Source organism: Chlorocebus sabaeus, chromosome 20 (genome assembly GCF_047675955.1).
Source record: "Chlorocebus sabaeus isolate Y175 chromosome 20, mChlSab1.0.hap1, whole genome shotgun sequence".
Classification (NCBI taxonomy): Eukaryota; Metazoa; Chordata; class Mammalia; order Primates; family Cercopithecidae; genus Chlorocebus; species Chlorocebus sabaeus.
The window spans coordinates 80,096,732-80,118,505 of NC_132923.1; the positions used below are offsets into that span (position 1 = coordinate 80,096,732).

Sequence of the window (21,774 nt, forward strand, 5' to 3'; positions counted from 1 at the left end):
CTGTACATGCTATTCCTTCTTCCTGGAAAAACTCCTAAGTTGTTCTTGAAGGCTCTGTTCAAATGTCACCCACTCCTCCCTATCTCGTCCAGGTTAAGTTACTCCTTCAGCACATTTTGTGTATCTATTTTACGCATGTCTTTTATAACACTGATTAGTTGTATTAAAGCGTGTGTGTGTGTGTGTGTGTGTGTGTGTGTGTGTGTGTGTGTGTGAATCTTGAACTAATTAATCTCTTGAGTGCTTTTTGAGAAATAAACCCTGTCTCATTCAGGTTTGTTCCCCAGGGCCTGACATAAAACTGTACAGACAGTGTTTGGTAAATGAATGCCTAAATAAACAAGCAAATGAATAACAAAATGAACAAATGAATGACGCAGCATCCGAAGCTCTCTGCCTTCTTATTCTGTTATTAAGAGTCTATGGAACATTTTTTCATTATTCTAAAGCTCAACCTTCCCTGATTCCATATATTGTCAAAGTGAGGATTATTAACTATGAAACATACTGAGCACCTTCCATGTGCTAGACACTGGATTGAGGCAAAGTGTGCATCCTCCTCATAAAATTTACCTAAGTCACTATGCAGCCTAAAATTTTTCAAAAATCCCCCTTTGCAAAATATTTAAAGTTTAGGCTTCCTAACATGACATAGAAAGCTCTTTATGTCCTGACCTTTGTATATCTTCCTGGCTTTATCTCTTGCCACTCTTTGCCTTGCACTTTCTGCTTTGGCAACAAACTGCTCATAGTTCTGTCCCTTGAATGAACCTCCACCTCTACCTTTGTCTTGCTATTTCATCCCTCTAAGTGCTTCCTTGGTCTATTCCAACTATCTGGTACACCTTTGAACTTTTCTCCATCTGACTAGCTCTTATTCATTTATCAAGCTCCAGTCGAGGGATCTCCTCTTCTCCAGGAAGACTTACCCAAATCTTCTAATTAAATAAATTACTCTTCTTCCGTTTATTTATATACTTGAGCAATCTCTAGCTTATCACACATTAACAAAATTGGAATTACATGTTCATCATATTAAACTATGAGCTCCTAGAGGACAAAGGTTATTTTATATATGTTTATATCCATGTGCAGAGCAGAATAAGGTTGCTTAGCATTTTGTAAACATGCATAAAATATTTTTTGAGATGAACTAAAATAGGAATATATACAAATCTCTCATAATCACTGATAATTCCTGTTTGAACCAAAGCTGATTGGGGTTACTATATCTAGAAATTGTGATATGTTATTATCTACTACAACCCTGATGTTATTTGATTAATTGAAAAACAACCATGAGGCAATCACTTGTTGAAAAGACCCTTATGTTCCATCCAATCCTTTTTTCCCTCTCCGTGTGTTTTTTATTGTTTCATGTGGGAAAGATATTCCATTTCCTGTATATGTGTATAATTCCATTCTTATTACCTGTAGTGGGTTTCCTTGATAGGCCATTTCAATAATTTTTATCCAGCTCAAATCATAAAACATTGGATAACTCATTTGTGCCAGGCACTGAGGGTACAAAGATGAATAAGACTGTCTACTATTTTCACTTGATAAGACAGTATGTTTATTAAATTATATAATAGGAATAGATATAAAGTATAGTTAAGAGACAGTAAATTATATATGGCAGTCATAACAGTTTTCATGTGAAGTGGTTAAGAGAAAGAAGAGTATTTCAAGTAAACAGCATGTATTCAAGGATTGTCATGTAGCTTGATGCAGCTTCAGTAAAGATGACAAAGATAGAGGGATAGAGAATGGCAGTATACAAAGGAGCCTAAATATCAAGCTAAGCAGTATGGATCTCATCCTGAAAGCAATAAGGAGTTTTTAGAATTTTATAAATAGAAAGGTGACCTAATTAGATCTGTATTTTAAGAAATCACTATGAATTCACAGTAAGCAATGGCCTGTAAAGGATAAAAAAGCCAGTAAGGAAGCGATTGTTTTGTTAAGTAAAGGAAAAAATCTATCTTGTAGATCTGATCTCATTTGTTATAGGTTGATCTTGTAATTTATCATCCAAACACAGGACACTTCTAAGAATGGAAGGAGGAACTCTTAATCATAATAATAAATAGTTATAGATAGACATATTAGTTATAAACAGACAATATCCTGGTGAAAAGGAGATATTTGGTCACACTAATTTGGAGAAGTAGGTACCTGTAATCTAAGCTGTGTATTCTGGAACTATCTGTTTGTGGTCAACAGATTTCAGTGCATTAGAAGGTGATGTGCTGCAGATGTATAGGTCAGTATGTCAGGAAAAGATTCCCAAGGTCAGGACTTGAATTTCTCAGGAGTTTTTAACAAAATGCCTACCTGCCTGTGAATACAAAAGGAGACTGGGAATTGCCCCCAACTGGGTACAGCCAATTCCCACTACTTTAAAATAACATGTAGTATAGCTATATATAAGAATACATAAGCTCACATAGAGAAAAAGCATGGAAAGAGTGTCATCTAGAAATGATAGTTATGTAAGAATATTATAAACTTTAAGGCACTACACAGAAGTTTTAGTAATGGAACAGTTAACTACCATCCATGGTGCTTAATTCATACCTACGTTACCACCTCATCCAGCAGGGCTCATTCTAGTACAATTAAGTAATGGTTGTGCACACACTGGGGTCTGTCTGGGGATAGGTATGGGGAGGGAGAGTATTAGAAAGGATGGTTAATGCATGCTGGGCTTAATACCTAGGTGATGGGTTGATAGGTACAGTAAACCACTATGGCACACATTTACCTATGTAACAAACCTGCACATCCTGCACATGTACCCCATAACTAAAAATAATAATTAAAAAAAAAGATTTGAGAGAAAAAAATAATAATGGTTGTGAAAATACTTTGAAAATATAATCATACCAAACAAATGTGAGATTGCACCATTTTACTATTATTTTCTTAAATGACTTTCCTTTAACTGTATACCTTCCTATTTTCTATTCCCATATGTGTTATTTAACTAGTCAATAGTATCTGGAGTTTATTTTGAGGTTACTATATTATATCCTCCATTAGTTTTGTTATGAAAAATAACTATGCAAGAATGGTCTGATTAGTAATTTCTCATTTCAGTACAATAAAGAGATTATTGTCATCAACACAGCAGTGGCCTGTTCCAATAATTCAAGAAATGGAATACTTGATTTGCCAATAAGTCCTGGAGAAGAACTGGAAGTCATTGATACCACCGAACAAAATCTAGTGATATGTCGTAATTCTAAAGGCAAATGTAAGTTTATTTGCTTATTTTTCATAACATTTCATTGTTTTTTAAAAAAATCTTAAAGCATTTTCTCTATAACTTTCAAATTAACAGTGATTTTTCTTTCTATAGATGGATATGTGCTCATTGAACATCTAGATTTCAAGTAAGCTGTTTGATTTTGTACTTTAAATCATGAGTTCCTAATACATTGTTGTATACATTAGTCTCAAGAGAAGACTACTGAATCTATTGAAATTCAGGATAAATTTTAAAAATTAGACATGCAGTACCCTATTCTATAAGGATCATGTTGGAAGATACTTTATTATTGTCTCTTGTGACTATGCTATCAAACTTCTCTACACAGCTTTATCAACATTTTAAAAGAACACAAACATATTAAACTAGATCAGAAATTCCCTAGAAATCTCCCACTCAACTGTTTCATTGTCCTATATTTTTAAATGTTTGCATATTTTTCTTTTTTCTCAGGCATCAAAGTTGGTCACCTTAGAAAGATCAAGATCAAATGTTACAGACTGCACAAGGGAGAACTAGTCCTAAGATCCTAGTCCTGCCTTACATCAGTTTCAGTTTACATGTCAAAATTTTAGAGATGGTGGAATCTGTGGAAACTTTCGTTCTGAACTTAAAAGAGAAAAATAAAAACAAATCCTCAACATTTAGATGTTGGTTTTACTCCTAAAAGGTTATCTTTCAATGTCTATTTCAGTGTCTACTTCACTGCCAGTTCAAGAGAATGTGAAACAGTATGTGTTAGCATTTGAGCACTTATTTAATGAGCCATATCCAAAGTTAGAAATCATGCCTTATGGCACCTAGTCAGTTGTGCAGATGGTTGGTTTGCTTCTAATATTAGCACACGAGCGTTTGTAATTTCTAGATGTTGTGCATTCAAATTTGGTATAATTTAATTCTGAACAGTAAACAGTGTAACCAAGGTCTTTTAAATACTCAAGTTTAAGGTATAATCTTAATTATGACTCAGTCTTTAAAAAGGTATAAATGTCCTTTAACTTTATCACAAAAATAAACTCATATGAATACTATTCTACATTGGTTTCTTTTGCGAATAGTTTCCCGAAAAATAATTTATTCCTAAATTCACCCATCATTTTAAGGAGTGCCCAAATGTACTTAACAAAATAATATATATGCTGTCTTACTTTAAAACATCTTTTTGTCCAAAATAAGAACAGTTGTCATTATTTTGTCTATGCCCAAATAACTATTCAACTAATAGCATTCATATGTACTTTCATTTATATGGAATTAAATAAAAATTTAAAAACTGAGCTGTAATATCTATTCCATTTTTTAAATGGGGTGCACTGCATGTCAAGAGAAATAAATTCTACATATGCATTTAACAGTTTCAAATTTTTAAGTGGCTTTTTCAGCACAGAAAAACTGAAGAATTTCACTCAGTTCTTTAAGCAGGGTGATTCTGGCCTTCACAAGTGTGATGGAATTTGTTTCCATGGCCTTGTTCTTTATATTGAGGCCACTTTTTAAGCTTCTAGGTTCTTTTATTTTCCTTTGCATGTTCCAAATGACATTTGCCAATAAAGGCCAAGCTTATTCTAAAAGACACGAATCAAAGATATTCAAAAAGTTCAGACTTTAGAGAAGGAAATCTGTAGAGATTATTACAAATAACATAATAAAACAAGATATCAATGGAACAGCTAAAGGATTAAAAAATGTTTTACAGAGAAGGTAACACTGAAGCTTGGTCTTTAAATATGTTTATTTATTAGACAAGGCACAGAGATGGAAGATCCATGCTCTGTCTGGTGATTATGAAGAAATTCATAGTAAATGGAGTGGAGAATGTCTGGTGGGAAATGGCAAGAGCTGCTTGCAATGGGGCAAAGTGGGGCTAGAATGTGACAGACTTCACTTGTACCTTTTCCTCTAGAGAGTAAGGAGTCATTTAAGGGTTAAGTAGGAAAAAAATGTCAGTTATTTGGGGGATAGGAAGAAAATGCCAGATATTTGGGGGATGGGAAGCAATCACCAATATGGATAATAGAGGAGAGGTGAATTGTTTTTGCAATATTCTAGGCAAAAGGCATTATACCTTAAGACAGCAGCAACAGAAATATATGGTACAGGACCCCATTAGAGGTATTACAGAGGTAAAAGAGAATGTCTTGGTGACTAATTAGATGTATCGGTGACAGAGAAGGAGAATTAGGGAATGGCTTTGAGACTTCTTTTCTGGGAGAGGAAGGCTTGTACTAAAGATTGGAAATATATTTCTGCTTAGACTAGAGACCAAACTCTGCTTGGACCCCCTGAACTAAAACTATTACCCAGTGAGGGGCATTTGCAGCCCTCTCCTGCTCTCCAGGAACATAACTGTTAGAGTAGGCATTGTAGAAGACAAGGCTAAGTATGGTCTGTGGGCAAGAAGAGTACATGACTATGCTGAGCAGAAATCTTTCACGCAATAATCCTGTCCAACAGAGAATCATATACTATATATCACTCTTGCCACTTCACCAAGCCACTAAGCATCTTAAATCTTGGAGTGACAGCGGGACTAAATTTGAACTCAGATAGGTTTGTTCCCTGCACTTTCCACCTCATTACATGGTCCCTTGTTTTAATTTGACTCAGCTCTTTGCATCTCAATTTCTTCATTATTAAAACAGGGCTAGGCTGGGCACAGTGGCTCACGCCTGTAGTCCCAGTATTTTGGGAGGCTGAGGTGGGCAGATAACTTGAGGTCAGGAGTTCGATACCAGCTGTTCGATATGGTGAAACCCTGTCTCTACTAAAAATACAAAAATTAGCTGGGTGTGCTGGTGCACATCTGTAATTCCAGCTACTCAGGAGGCTGAGACAGAATCGCTTGAACCTAGGAGGCGGAGGTTGCAGTGAGCTGAAATCACGCCACTGCACTCCAGACTGGATAACAGAGCGAGACTCCGTCTAAAATAATAATAATAAAATAATAATAATAATAAGCAGCTAATAACTCTGATCTTATCTACTTCACAGGGTAGTTGTTATGCTACAATGTAATAATATAAAAGTAATCTAAAATCCTTAATACACACTATGGTATAAGTGGTGTCATTTTTGTACCTGGCTTTTTCTGAAGTTGGAAGATGCTGAAAACAAAAATACATTTTTAAAATTCAGATTGTACGACTTGATAGAATGGCTGTTAAGTAATTTTTTTGCATAGACAGAAAAACGTTTAGTGTTAAAAGCCTATTAAATAGCATATACTTACTGAAGAATAAGCTATTTTGTCTAATATAAACTAGTACTTATTATTTATTGATATGGTATAGGTTTTTAGAAAAAAATGATTGTTTTTCTATCCTTTCTATCCATACTTAATGCAGTTATGTTTCTATTTCACTAATATCAGTCCCATTTCCTCCATTCTTGGAATCAAAGCATCAAAAATATATTTCTCACGTTATTAATCTGCAAGGTTTCAAAATGTAAACACCATGACTAAGACTTCAGTGATATTCTAAGCAGATGTCATCTGTCTCCCAGAAACCCTAACTGAGCATAAAGCTTCAATGGAAAGACTAAGTTTACATTTTATTTTCAATTTTGTATAAAAATAAAGATAATGGCATCATCAGATAAAAGGCAGCATAATAAAGCACTTTACTGTAACAGAGGCTTAACACTGGCCTATTCATAAACTCATTGATATATACGCCAGGCCCTCCAGCAACCTTAAGATGTCCCAAGACCTCCCTTCCCACTTCTGAGTTCCTCTGTGATATACTCACTCTTCTAAGATTTCTAAGATTGCACAGCAACCTTCTTGACCAGGCCCTCTCCTGCAAATCTTCAAAACTTTTTAAAGTATATTCTAGGGGGAAGAAATGGAAGAGGAAAAATATGAACATATAATAACAAAACTAAGAAGCAGCTGCCTCTTATTATGGGTGAGATTCTTCTCAGATTTTTAAAATTTCCTTCACTTTTCAAATTTCCTATAGGAAGCATCTATTATCTATGCAATTTAGGAAATAAAACATATTTTCACTAATAAAAACAAATCCGTTCTTTTCCTTCAAGTTTAGAAAAAGCGAATTGAAATCTTTACCTGTATATCCTGATTTCAATATGTTTGCATTTGTCTTTTTCATGAGGGCTAAAGTCTGTTTTTCAAAAAGCATACAGTCCAGGTGGGCCCAGCTTAATCACATGAGCCCTTAAAATTTGAAAACGGAAAGCAGTAAAGTCAGTCTCAGCAAATCAGAAACATGTCGTTGAAGAGAAGGAAGAAGAGATCCAAACCATAAGCCACCTGTTGCTGGTTTTGAAGATGAAGGGAGCCATGGGACAAGGAATGATGATGGCCTCTAGAAGCTTTAAATGATTCCTAGCCAACAGCCAAAAAGGCAACAAGGACCTCAATCCTACAGCAGCAAGGAACGAAATTCTGCCAACAACTCAATGCAATTGGAAACAGATTCTCCTCCACAGCCCAGCCCTATCAATACTTTGGTTTCCAGCTTGTGTGACTTGAGGCAGAAAAACCAGCTAAGCCTGCTGGATTTCTGACATATAGAACAATAAGATAATTTGTACTTTAAGTTGTTAAGTTTGTAGTAATTTGTTACAGCAACAGTAGAAAACCAATGCAATAGCTTAAGTTAAAAACTATAATGTACAACTAAGATGACAAAAATGAACAAAAATGGTGTGAAATCGCCAATGAGTATAGGCAATCTTTTCCACTAACAACTTTCTTGTAACCATTAATTGGCGTGCAGAATACCAGCATAATGATGGAGCAGAAACAAAAATAGCTTTCAAATGAACCAGAGACTTTAATTTGATATTGTGAAAAAAACTTATAAGCAATCAGGCTGCTTTTCTCTTTTGTGTTTGTTACCTATGAGTTTCATACAGTGCAAACATTAATTAGGAAGAATCTGTAACTATGAAATGCTATGTAATTCAGAAAAACATCTTTTCCATATGGTTACTGTAAGACAAATTCTTCCCATATCATTTAACACTCACAAAAAGTATATAACAAACAAAACTGAAATTTGAATCGGAGATTATTTGAACACAAAAGCACTGGAAGTCTGTTTGTTTGTTTGAGACGGAGTCTCACTCTGTGGCCCAGGCTGGGGTGCAGTGGCGCGATCTCCGCTCACTGCAAGCTCCGCCTCCCGGGTTCACGCCGTTCTCCTGCCTCAGCCTCCCAAGTAGCTGGGACTACAGGCGCCCGCCACCGCGCCCGGCTAATTTTTTTGTATTTTTCAGTAGATATGGGGTTTCACCATGTTAGCCAGGATGGTCTCAATCTCCTGACCTCGTGATCACCCGCCTCTGCCTCCCAAAGTGTTGGGATTACAGGCGTGAGCGTCTGCATCCGTCCTATTTTTTCTTGAAACCAATTATAAAAAGTGGTCCCAATTTTAACAATTAAAAAATTTTTCAATAAATACATAATGAAGTACTCCAATGGGTCAATGTATCAATCTATTGATTTTTTTTTTCTTTTTCAAAGGTAGGCTAAGAATGAATGAATGCAGGATGTTTTTGAAAAAACAGTAAATATTATATCCTATATTATGATTGTCATGACACAACCTATTGGCTGTTAATTTTCAGTTTTATTTGTTGCACTCAAAATCCACTGTATATTTAAGCATACATGACAAAGAACACAACCATTCTTCTTAAAATAATAAAGATACTATCCTTAGAGTTCACAGTTCTGTAACAACTTTACATTAAATGTTCAAAACATTGTACAACCACAGATATTTGTGAACAGTCTTGAGAGCTGTATTTTGGTACGTTAAGGCAGCTCCAGCCAACATTTTAAGAGATTCTGAATATTTGTTACAACACAGGACAAGTTTGATATTTGAATACTTGAGGTCTCACGAAATACTAAATGTCACCTAAGAACACCACAATTTGTGAAACTGTGATCTTACCTAAAAATCAAGATACTCATCAATATCAAAGATACTTATTTTTTTTTAAAAAGGAATTTACATTGAACGCGGGGATATAAACCCTGTATTTAAACAAGGGCTTCCAAACAGTTGCTCACACACATCTGTGAGGTAGGTTATCATCCACATTTTGTAAATGGAAAAACTAAATGAGGTTATGTGACTTGCTGCTGCTTCAGCAGCCAAAGGAAGAAACTGATTCCAAGTTAGATTTTGTTCTTAGCTCTGAGTTGTTTCCTTGACAAACTTTTTAAAGGGTTAAAATATAAAAACTGCCATTCATTGCATTAATGTTTAAAGCATAAGAAGGTAGCCAAATGTTATGTTTACCAATGTGACTTATAAAGTCAATCAACATGAAAGAAGTAGGGAAATAAATTTAGTGAACAACTTCTGAGAGTGATAGTGAGAGGCTGGACCAAGGAACTCAATCAGGCAGATGCAAACATGATCATTTGTAGGAGGCAGATCTAAGGAGAACTGAGAGGGATTAGAAAAAAAGAAAACATAGTTTAAACAAGTTTTCCTATTACTCTTCTTTTAAGGGAGAAGGCACAATTTAGTGTTTTGTTTGTTTGTTGGTTTTTTAGAACAGTGGATCTCTTTCTTTTCCACTTTAGGAAAATGTTATCTGTCTAGAAAAACTGCTATTTTTGGTAGCAAAACTTATTTTAAAGAAATATGTAACTGTGAAAAATGCACGTTTAAATTAGTAGAAAAAAATTAACAATGCAATTCTCCTTGGCTAGAATGTTTTTGTTCCTCCTTGAAATTTTAAATCAACACAAAGCAGCAACCCCCCCTGCCCGCCTCAAAAAAGGTCACACTGTGTGCACTGTATGAACCTTGTCAAAATTCTATGTATTATTCAAAAACGTTTTTATGCCAGGATATTCTCTCTTACTTTTTTTCTGGGGGGTGCTCTATTCTAGGATTTAATTACACTTTAAACGTAATTGAAATTTACCTACCCTGCTTGTCCAAACCATCAAGAGCCACTTCCATAAAATCTAAACTACTTTAGATATAAACTATTTTTACCAAAAGTCACACACATAGTCACAACTGCAAACTGGCATTGCTATGCAAGGCTGGCAGTAAACATTAACATTAGCTTGCAAAATTAATACAGGCCTACAGTCTAATAACTCTTCTAGACCCAGCCTGATTCTTATCAGGCTATGGCTGAAGAAGTTTAATTAAAACTCAATCCAGTCTAGACTGTGAGACCTGTTCTTTGTGCTATTACTGTTCAGTGGCATCAAATGCATCATAATTAGAGGTGGAAAGGCTAGTAAGGATGCCAGCAACTTGTTTAAATGAAGTTTTTATAATTTTTAAAGCTCAAACATAAGTACGTTACAAAATTTTATAAGGTTTGGGAGAAACTCTATCAAGCTAATAATAATTCAGTGTTTATAAATTAGAAAAGTATTCTATGAAAATAGTTATATCATCTAATATACATACAAAATGAAAAATTATCAATCTGCATATGAAATTTGGGTAAGACTAATTCAGATAATAGTCAAAAACTATAATAATTTAGACAGGGACTGAAGCTACTTTTCTTTTTCGTTTTTTTGAGACAGAGTCTTGTGCTGTCACCCAGGCTGGCATGCAGTGGCATGAACCTGGCTTATTACAACCTCTGCCTCCCAGGTTCAAGAGATTCCTGTGCCTCAGCCTCCCGAGTAGCTGGGATTACAAGCAGCCTGCCAGCACACGGGATAATTTTTGTACTTTTATTAGAGACGAGGTTTCACCATGTTGGCCAGGCTGGTCTCAAACTCCTGACCTCAAGTCATCCACCCACCTCGGCCTCCCAAAGTGCTGGTATTATAGGCATGAGCCACCATGCCCGGCCTAGTTTTCCTTTTTGAAAAATGATTGTGCTATAAGAATCACATAAAATTATGAGAAGAATCATGTCTTAAAGTTTCTTCAGTATTTTTAAGCACCCTCAATAACTTAGAAATACTTATAAAAACCAATATGCTAATCATAAATACTTCAGATAATTACATCTTGTTAGTACAATCAACTGGTTAAAATAAACTAAGAACTATTTATTTAAGACTACTTTATGTCACTCTAAGACTTGAAAGCAAAACATCTGTATTTATTTTTATTACTCAACCACTCTGATGTTTTATTAATTCAGACTGTTCTTCCCCAGAGGAAAGGTGGTTTCCTATAAAGAGCGATTGATCACTGCTGGATACTTGTATGGTGTTAAAGCTTTATGACGAGCTTTCTGGTCCTGCTTCCTCATCTGGAAATGGCAAAAATGCTTTCTCTGATTTCCTCCCAAAGTTACTGTAATAGTAAGTAAACCATGTGAAGGGTCTCTAGATCGAAAAATCACTATAAAAAATATATGGAACACTTTCATCACTCCAAATTTGTAACGCTTTGCTTCATGCCAAATGGACATGATGTTTCACCATGTTTGGATTTCTAGATGATTTTTGCCATTTGCATTTCTCTGGCAGCTGTATTTAGAAAAATATTCAAGTATATACCTTTGACATGCCTCACCAAATCAAAACAGAAACATTCACACTAGTATAAAAACTCTAAATATATAAAAAGTGAACACTAACACAAATCATATGAAAAAGCAGAAAAGAACTTTAAAGCCCAAAAGTACCTTAGAAGTGTTAAAATCTACCTCTCTCATTTTAGGAGTTATAAAAATGAGGCCAAACATAGGATGTGACTTACCAACAGATTGCACATATCCCTCATCCAGAGTTTTTAATAGAGTCTTTGAGAACTACTATTAAAATAAATTACATTTCCTATTTAAAAAGCCACAGGGTGACACAGGAGAACCAAGTAAATAAATGCAAGATTGAAAAGGTTTGGGTCTTTAAAAACAAATAAACAAAAACAGACGAAATTGTGAACATGTCTAGCATTTAGATACTGAGATTTTACAACCATTAATAGGATGTAAATTATTAACCAGTGAATAGACAAAGTGGTGTCTGTGGCAGGCATGTTCCAGGTTTTTACATTTTATAAATGGAAAGTGAGATGCCTACATTAACTCAGTATACTGCACATTATTCGATGCTACAGATAAATCCAAATAGATCAAAAATCTATAATAGTTGTTTATGATTATTTTCTAAACTATGTCTCATTTAACAATAAAAATCAATTTGTATTCCCTGAGTACAAACTGGCTAGGGAATAAGAAAAAGCAAACCCAGAATTATAAAACTGAAAAACCCATTTGCAGAAAATGGAGAATTGTTTGTGCTACATATAGCCAATACCTTGACATAGAAACACGATTATTTCTGATTTAGGCTCCTGGATTCTCTTTATAGATCGCTAGTATAAAGGAATGTAAACACTAGAGATTATAAAAGCATCTCCTAAAAGGTTAATCATAACAAAAACCCAACTTGCAAATGGTTTGCCTACTTCCCTCCCTGCGTATTCTATTCGAGAAGGTAGCTGTTCCTACATTGAAACATAAGGAATTAGATCTTCATATGGTATCCCAAAGAAAAGTATTTAGAAAATGTTCGCTGACTACACATTTTAAAAGAATCAGTGACGATTCATTATCCACAGAGCCACAAGCATGAGTCACTAGTCTCTTAGACTTTTTTTTTTTAACAAGTAATCTTGTTTCAGGTTTTTCAGTCACCCATTCATAAGAATAATGTTGCACTCAAATAATAACACAAGATGATTAAGAAAACCAAGATGTCATGAAACAAGTCACAGACATAGAAAATTCTATTTAATCCAGCATTCACTTATGATGAACATGTCTGTAAGTTAAAACAAAATGATTCTAATTTTCAATCAGACTCTCCCAACAACCAGTAAGAGAAAAGGAAGTGTTATTAACTACCCTAATTATGGCATTCTGGGACAATATTTTCCTAAAAAATGTATTTCCCAAATTTGCCTTTTTTCATGGGATATTAAGTTTTTTAAAATGAAAAATTAATTTGGGCAAAGTTCAACAAAGTTATATGGCTTTTTTTTTCACAGAAAGACCGGTCAGTCTTTAATGCTGACATCTACTGTCATCTTCGAGGGGAAGAGTAGCATGCAACATTTTTCAAACTTAGCCCATGCAATCTTTTTTCTGTGGAGCATCTCACAGGATATACTTTGGGAAATGCAGTTCTAGAACTACATGGAGTTCATTTCCATGATATAACTAAGGCCTTATCTATAACCTAATAATAGAAGCTCTTCTCCCGAGTGTTAACTGGAGGAAATTATTCTTAGCCCACACCTACCTACCACATCCAGAGTTTACAAGACTGAAATGTGGAAATTTGGGGTTAACAACTGATTCTTTCCCTCTATCTGCCCATGAGCAACAAAAAACCTGCTGTAACAATGTGTTAGCTCTAATTGTGCTGGACTGCGTCTCCTGAAATCTTCTCTCTAAAACCCAACCACCTAGATTCACAAAATAGCTGTTTTAAAAACATACACATAAAAGAACCCAAACTGTGACCATTAGTTCTCCTAAAATTCAGTAGGTAAATATCAAACTACAGCTGTTCATAAATACTGGCAAGAATTAGAAAACAGTAAATAAATTAACTCTTACAAAACATGGCAATCATCCATATAAGGTAATTTTGATATGAACAATTTTTTAATATCTGATGAGACTAATGGAGCTAAAACACCACTGGATTCCTTCTGTTTCTCTGCCTTCAAAATTTTTGTGGATTTTGTCATTGGGGTTAAGTAATCTGATTAGCTCCTTATTTCTAAGGTAATTCCATTCATAATCAGGACAATATTATGAAGTGGCCCTGGTTTTCCCGAAACAGGTGTGTGCCCATTTGGAGAACCCAAAATATGCCATATCTATAATGCACATCAGACTAACACAGCAGGACTGCTCATCTCTATACAAATAATCACAGCATCTCAAAGGGTAAAAATTACCCTTTGGTGCCACAAGATGGCAGTCTTTCAATAATTAAACTTTAAACTATCTCAAATTGCAACCCGCCCTCATTCCCAAATTGGTGAACGATTCTTTTATTTTGATATTAAGAAGTTGGACTTATAAGTTACTTAACATCAGTTTTTAAAAGATCTGCAAAGCCATATGATGTGACACAATGCAAACTCCTAATTCAAAGAATATTTAAAGATAGACACACTTGTCTTCCACTAACACAGGAGAAACTTAGTCTAATATTCTCATTTGCTTCTTGGTAGAACATACATTACTTTTGGCAAAGAGAAACCTGTCAAGGTAATGTCATTTTTTTGTTTTCAAGAGCTTAATGTTTTTTAGGGTAATCCAGGTAAATAAGTGTTAATTACAACATAAAAATAACAAATAAATACAAATTAGATAAATTACACATAATTTAAAATACTTTTACTAAAACAAAACAAAATATAATCATAAACTATTATCTACCCTGCTATAGTTTGTGTTTTTTTAATCTTAAAAAAACCTGCACAAAACAAAACAAAAACTGGTTTTTGCTTAAAAGCACTGGTGTGTGAATACACATATTTATTTACTGAAGAGAAAAATTTTTTCTTGATGTTCAAAGCTTCCCTGCCCTATCAGGTTCAACAGTGAAGGTCATAGCCTATCAAGCTTTGGAAGTGTACAAAAGCCCTTAGGGCCAGAAGAGTGTTTTCAAACTTGGAACTAGAAAAGATTCAAAGCTGTACCCACCAACCACTGAGGATCAAACAATGAACAAAGACAAGAGTGACTAGGATAGGTGGGGTGAAGGGAGTGGCTTGCCATGAAGAATCAGCATTATGAGATGCACCCTAACATCTAACACACAAAATAAAGATCAAAGATAATTCTCATTTAAGGGACTGTTGATACCTTGCTTTGTTTCATTTAACTATTTTATCACTGTTTGGTGAAATGCAAAAATAAATAGAGCCAAAAGAATTTGAGAAAGGTAGGTTTTGAAGACATTTTTTAAAAGACGTAAGTATACGTAAAAGACAAAAGTTGTTGCAATTCCAGGTGTTCCAATACTAATTTGAAACTTGAAGGCTCTTAAGATAAATATATTATTCAGGGAAATCTCAAGATAAAATACTGAGTCAGTTACAGCTGCTTTTAAGAAACCTGAAAATTGTGGTTACCTGTGACATGACCACAGTCCTTCTGTTGAATATACTAGGCAGTATTTGTAAAAATACTGTTAAAAGAACTTGGCTTCTGAAACCTTGGGGGCAGGTTTTTAAGATTTCAACATTTAAATAATATCTTACTCGTGGTTCTTTTACTTTTTAATCTTCTTTTGTTAAAATAAATTGGGGGCATAAACACAGCATAAAGCCTACTGAAATTTAGGAAGTAAACTGGATTTACCTACACCAAACAGTAAAGCAAGGAGGTGTTGCCAAACCACCCTTAAATTGAGATGGTTCGCCAGTGTGGTGTGTTAATCATCTGTAGTGAACTCATTATTGTAATTAAAAATGTTCATCGATATTAACCTATTAAAGATACTGCCTATGTGAATTTATCATAGGCACAATAGAATTACAGATTTCTACAAGTAAATAAGATGTCAGATATTTTGTTTTCAGTAATTTCAATAGTATTGTGTGTCCTCTGGACATAATTCATGTCTCTCAATTAGTATTGCAGTGGATATTATCCAAAAGTAAGATAAAAATTTAAAGAATATATCTGATTTTCATAGTGCAATAACAGAAAGAAACTAGAGACAGATCAACGGGCTAAAGTAGTAATCAGACTGGCACACATTTCAAAAAAATCCATGGTGTGACTGCCCAGGCGAGGTGAAACTGAAGACAATGTGCTTCCGGTCAAAGAGCCAGTGAGAGAGCCAGAAAGTGAATGGCTCTCTGTAGTTGTGGAATCAAAACTTGATCTTGGTCTGTGTAAGCCAGCAGCAGAACAGGAACGCTGAGGTGTTGAGGAACCAGACCTCTGCTCCACTACTTCATCTGAAATGGACCAAAGAAGAGCAATTTATATGAAAAGTATATATGCCCAAGCCCTTCCTATGAATTTATGATATTCAGAATATTAAGTAAACACATCTGAGCAAAGGCAACTTAATAATGAATGTCATGTTTCAGTGTTTTAGAAGCACAGTCCTCTTCCAACAATCATAACAAACATTGCTACCAATCACAACACGTGCACACAGCCAAAATGTGGCCTCTAAGTCCTTCTCAAATCGGAGTATTGGGCATTGATACTGGCATCAATCAAACTGATATCTCTTCATGTGAAGAAAGCGTATCCTTGACAACTTATTTTCTTCTAGCATATCAACAAAAAAAATCATTAAGGTAAAAATAAAAGTTACCATCATATATTGCCTTGGGGAAGTGGGGGGCAAAGTGAGAGAAATCTTGTTAAAACTGCAGATTCTACGATTCCCAGGACCAAAACACAGGGATCTGTGTTTTAATAACAACATGTAATTTCGATGAAAGAGGTCTGGGATCCATATAAACACTACCATACATATTTGATGGTAGTTCAAGAGTAAAATTTAAATACTTTGTTTAAAACAACTTCCCTAACTCTAAACTCAGTTCCATTTTTGTTCCATCCAGCAGCTGACCCTTGGTTTATTCTGGTTTTATCCCACTTGGGCCTCTGAAATGAATAATCTGATTTGGTTTACCCAAGTTTAATTCTTAGCACACACTAAGTTCTTGGACATGACAATTTTCCCTGACGCCTCTGGCTCCTTGATTGCCATGAGTACCTAAATCCAACCCAAATCCCAATGGAGACCTATTTGGTCACCCTGGCCACCCAGGATGAGGAAAGGTGATGAAGGGGAAAGTTCAGACACTACAATACTAACTAATAAAATATGAATGGAGAAATGTGACAAAGAATCTGACAAATCAGTTAATTTTAAAAAGTGAAACCCACTTCCCTGTTGTTCCTTACTTGTGCTCCATGGCCAACACTTCAAATGATTCTTTTATGCCACGGAGATACTTCTTGTGGAAAGATGCCAGGTAAGAGGTATTCAACATGTCTTTCATCCTTTTCACTTCACTTACATTTTGGTTAAGTCTAAGATTACTTAAAAACCAGTGCATGACCTACCCACCGGATGTCTTCGAGATGATTTTAACATCAGGTCAACTAGTGCCAAGTTTTATCTTCTCAGAGCTCATGCAATGCATAGCTTCCTTACCATCAATGCTTTTAAAGTCCAAAAGATAGCTCCTGTTATCAACCAGGTAAAGTTGTAAGCTCATTTTCACGTAATTGCCAGTCACTGGATTTTTTCTTCTTACACGAAGATGGTATGCATTCACTACCTAAAGTGAAAAATCAATAAAAATAATCAACTACAAAATATCTCCCTTTTTATGCAAAAAAAGGTCAAAATAAGTAATTAATAGGGGTGAGGTAGGAAAGGAATATCTGAACAATTTTTTTTATATTACTGGTAGTTTACTTTAGTATTTATTTAATCCCCACTAGCAGTATTGTATGGCAATTAAGATTTAAAGGAAAAGCTACTTGAATAAATTTGGGGTACTGAAGAAAAAAGTGAAAGATAAAAGAAAAAGAGAACCCAGAGATTACATCGGGTCTAGCTTTCACTCTAGATAAGCATCAACTCTAAAACATCAATTATAATTTGGTTGCCCAGTCTCTGCTTGAACATGTTCATGGATGATTGTGGAGTAGAAGGAACAAAGAGGACCAGGCATGGTGGCTCATGCCTGTAATTCCAACACTTTGGGAGGCCAAGGTGGGTGGACTGCCTGAGCCCAGGAACTTGAGACCGGCCTGGGCAACATGGTAAAACCCCATCTCTACAAAACATACAAAAAAAATCAGCTGAGTGTGGTGGCAGGCGCCTGTAGTCCCAGCTACGAGGGAAGCTGAGGTGAGAGGATAGCCTGACCCTGGGTTGCAGTGAGCCAAGACTGCACCACTGCACTCCAGCCTGGGCAATAGAGTGAGACTCTGTCTCAAAAAAACAAACAAACAACAACAACAAAACAAACAAACAAAAAAACACTGCATTGAAGGTTCTGGATTTTCAAAACATCTGTGGTACTAGTTTCAAAAATGTTTCAGTACAGAATTTTAAAAATGTTAACATTTCTTTTTTAACTAAATACGACTGCTTCAAAACAGAGATCTGTTTTTTAAATGATTTTAAGAAAATATTTATTTCATGTACAGATAAAATGAAAATGACTGATTTATTTGAACATGTCAAATGCATATTTATGTGGTAAGTTTGCACATTTTTCTTCTTCCTTTAAAAGTTCACAATCCTCAAGAAAAGAACAAGAGTGAAAGCCATATCCGAAGAAAAAAATGCCCCTCCCCACACATATATTCAAATAGAACTGAAATGAAATTGAGCACTAATTTTTAAGAAAAGCAAACTGTGCCGTGAGAGTAAGGAAAATATACTATAAGTATTAAAAGCACTAGCCAAATAAGAGAGAAAATCACAACTTGGAGAAAAGTGTTAATTGACTGAATAAATATGTCCTGATATAATTTGTACTGACCACTAGCTATTACAACCACCTGCCTCTGTTCCCTAAAAAGAAAAGGGAAAAAAAACCTCCCTAAAAAAAAGAGAAAGTAAAAACATACTATCTTTGAAGACACTCATGATTTTTCATTGCTTTGATGTATGCTGAAACTGGTAAGTTATTTTCTCAGAAGGTTTCTAGTTGATTACTTTTTTTCTTGACCAAGAACACTGCTATAATTCAAAATATGTCGGTTCCCAGTATCAACCACTTTTCATCCTTACAGAGGTTATTTGTTTTGTTTTTAATGTGCATGGCATACTACTAGAAAAAGATGGGCTTAATACTCAACTCAGGAGCTCAGAGCAGCTGACAATATAGAAAAATGGCTTCTACAAATGATCATATTATATTATAATTTCCTACCTTCCATTCAAAATCCAGCTGCTTCATAGCTCGGTAAACTTCAGCCATAATGTCATATGGTTTGCTCTGACTTCGGATTCCAAGATGCCACTTGGCTTTTTTCACGGCTAAAGATTTGGGCTTAGTCGTATTCAGTGCATCCAATGGACATCTTGCTTTGGGGCTGTCTGCTATAAGAGGTGGCATCCTTTCTGGATGAGGTTTCAGGCCTGGGGGAATATGCATGGCACTATCATCCATAAAAGAACCAGACGGAGGACTAGAGGCGAGGTAGAACTCACTGGCTTGGTTCATTATTCTCCGATTGTCAATGATAAGATGATAAGCCACTGCCAGCTGGTCTTGAGGGTCACCACTATATAAACTGTTCATTACTTCTGATTCTGTACATTCAAATTTTTCACACACTTCTTTCACAGCCTCATCATCAATGACGTTAGCATCATAGGAAGGGTCTTCAGGAAATAAGTAACTGGGCAAATCTTGTTTAAACCATTCATGCTCTCTAGGAAAAACACCACAATACACTATTGTAAGACACGCTTTGGCAAGTCCAAATAATTTAGACATAGGGCAATATAATAGAATATAATCAAAAGATCTGGTCTCTAGACCTAGCTCTGCCACTTACTAGCTATCTGATCCTAAGCAAGTTAATTACCCACTACCCTTGAATAACTATGGTTATTAAGATTTGGCATTTGGCCGACATTTTCTCAAAAATGAAAAAAGCGAGCCCATCGCTTTAAGGAAAACAACCAGCAATATTTGTTGCTAATGATAAAATTCAAGCTTTCAAGCAAAACTTTTGTATGATTTGTATGAGTTTCACAGCTTCTCAATACTTAAAGACTTTCTGATAAAGTTGGTGTTAATAATAACAAATACACTTTTTTTCTTTCCCAACCACTCATCTGAGTGAGGTCAGACCTTCTTTACACACTTCAACTAATACAAAATAATGCAACAGATTGAATGAAGAAGGTATGAGAACCTAGCTGTCTTTGATATAAAGTCATTCTTCTCACAATTTTTTTTGGAAAATATGGTGATTTTTTCATGAAAGATATATTATTTAACATGTAGTGGGTTTATAGTTATTTTTAAGTAAATTAAATATTTTCTTAATTTCTCAGTTTTAATTTTAATACAGTAAATATTGATAGATATAACCTGCATTTTTAAAAATCCCCCTTGAGGTCCTCAATAAGTTTTAAGAGTTACAAGATTTTAAAATCAAAAATTTTGAGAACTGCTCTCCTAAGCCTTATTTTCCCACACTTCTGGGCCTTTGCGCTTGATGTTACTATTGTTATCCTAGAATATCAAACCATTTTCATCTAACACAAACTACTCCTTCAAGATTGTTCAAGCATTACTACCTGGTAGAATTGGGCATCCTGTAAGTTCAGATGAAGACGTATTTTGACTGAATGTCTTCTATTCACTGATTAATTTATTTTTGAATATTTACTGAGGACATACTATGGATAAAAAGAAACATTCCTCACAAAGATTATATTTTAGCCGAATAGAGATTAAACAAATATACATAAAATATAGTTACAAATATACAAATATGCAAATCCTGTGATAAAGATTGCAAAAGAAATTGCATAGAGTAAAATGAGAGTATATAATTTAGAATGAGAGGCAGGTGATCAGGGAAGCCACTCTGAGTAATATTTAAGCAGACACTAGAATGATCTGAAGTCAATTATGCAAAGAGTTGCGGAACAGATATTCCCAGCAAAAGAAACAATATGTGCAAAGACCATGAGACAAAAAAGAGTTGTGCTGTGCTCTAGGAACTGGAATGAGCTCAATATCATGAAAGTAGAATGAGCTGTGAGATGGAGTGCCAAATGAAATCAGATATTTCTAAGAATTGTAGGCTATAAAAAGGAAATCTCATGATTTGAACTGGTGGTTGATGAAAATCATTGAAGGATTTTAAAGAGACAGGGTAACATAACCTAATTCTCATTCTGTAAAGATCATTTTGTTTGTGGTATAGAAAATAAATTGAAAAGATAAAAATGATGATGGTGAAGCTAGTTGCAATAGTCCAAGTAGGAAATAATGGTGTGTCAGGCCTTGAGGATATTTACAAAGATAAAAATTCTACAGCTACTAGATTTTTCTATCACAACACATTCTTAGAGTTGTTGATTTTTTTTCTTAATCTTGCCCAGTAAACGGAGAGCTTCTTGAAATAGTGACCATACCTTATTTAGCTCTACCCTACTACCTAGTAAAGAGTAAATGCTCAATAAATTCTGCATATATGATAAAGTATGAACACAAAAATTCATTCATGTGTTTATTGGCTATATAATATTAAGCCCCTATTAGTGTTCAGCAATAAAAATAACTTGAGATAGATCTTTCCTCTCTCCCTCTCTCTATGTATATATATATTTTTTGAGACAGAGTCTCACTCTGTCACTCAGGCTGGAGTGCAGTGGCTCAATCTTGGTTTACTGCAATCTCTGCCTCCCAGGTTCAAGTGAGTCTCCTGTCTCGGCCTCCTGAGTACCTGGGATTACAGGTGCGCACCACCACACCCAGCTACAAAAGTAGTAAAAAAAGACCAAAATATGTTACATGTCTAATATTTTATAAATATCAATG

At 35.0% G+C, this 21,774-nt stretch overlaps 2 protein-coding genes across 4 annotated transcripts in view; one reads left to right on the forward strand and one right to left on the reverse strand.

The window, feature by feature from the left end:
• The window catches only part of FYB2 (FYN binding protein 2), a 76,396-nt gene extending 71,470 nt beyond the window's left edge, over window positions 1-4,926 (forward strand). Inside the window, 3 exon segments of the mRNA XM_038004591.2 lie at window positions 3,103-3,259; window positions 3,365-3,398; window positions 3,728-4,926. Of these exon segments, the coding sequence (XP_037860519.2) occupies window positions 3,103-3,259; window positions 3,365-3,398; window positions 3,728-3,749 (213 nt within the window). The 3' untranslated portion in view covers window positions 3,750-4,926.
• A 3,125-nt stretch (window positions 4,927-8,051) lies between these two features.
• Window positions 8,052-21,774, reverse strand: part of PRKAA2 (protein kinase AMP-activated catalytic subunit alpha 2) — a 67,713-nt gene continuing 53,990 nt past the window's right edge. For all 3 annotated transcript variants that reach the window (XM_007978593.3, XM_038000522.2, XM_038000521.2), the window contains 3 exons: window positions 19,141-19,645; window positions 17,403-17,529; window positions 8,052-16,182 (listed from right to left, as the gene is read on the reverse strand). In XM_007978593.3, the coding sequence (XP_007976784.1) occupies window positions 15,944-16,182; window positions 17,403-17,529; window positions 19,141-19,645 (871 nt within the window). In that variant the 3' untranslated portion in view covers window positions 8,052-15,943. The remainder of the gene's footprint in view (window positions 16,183-17,402; window positions 17,530-19,140; window positions 19,646-21,774) is intronic.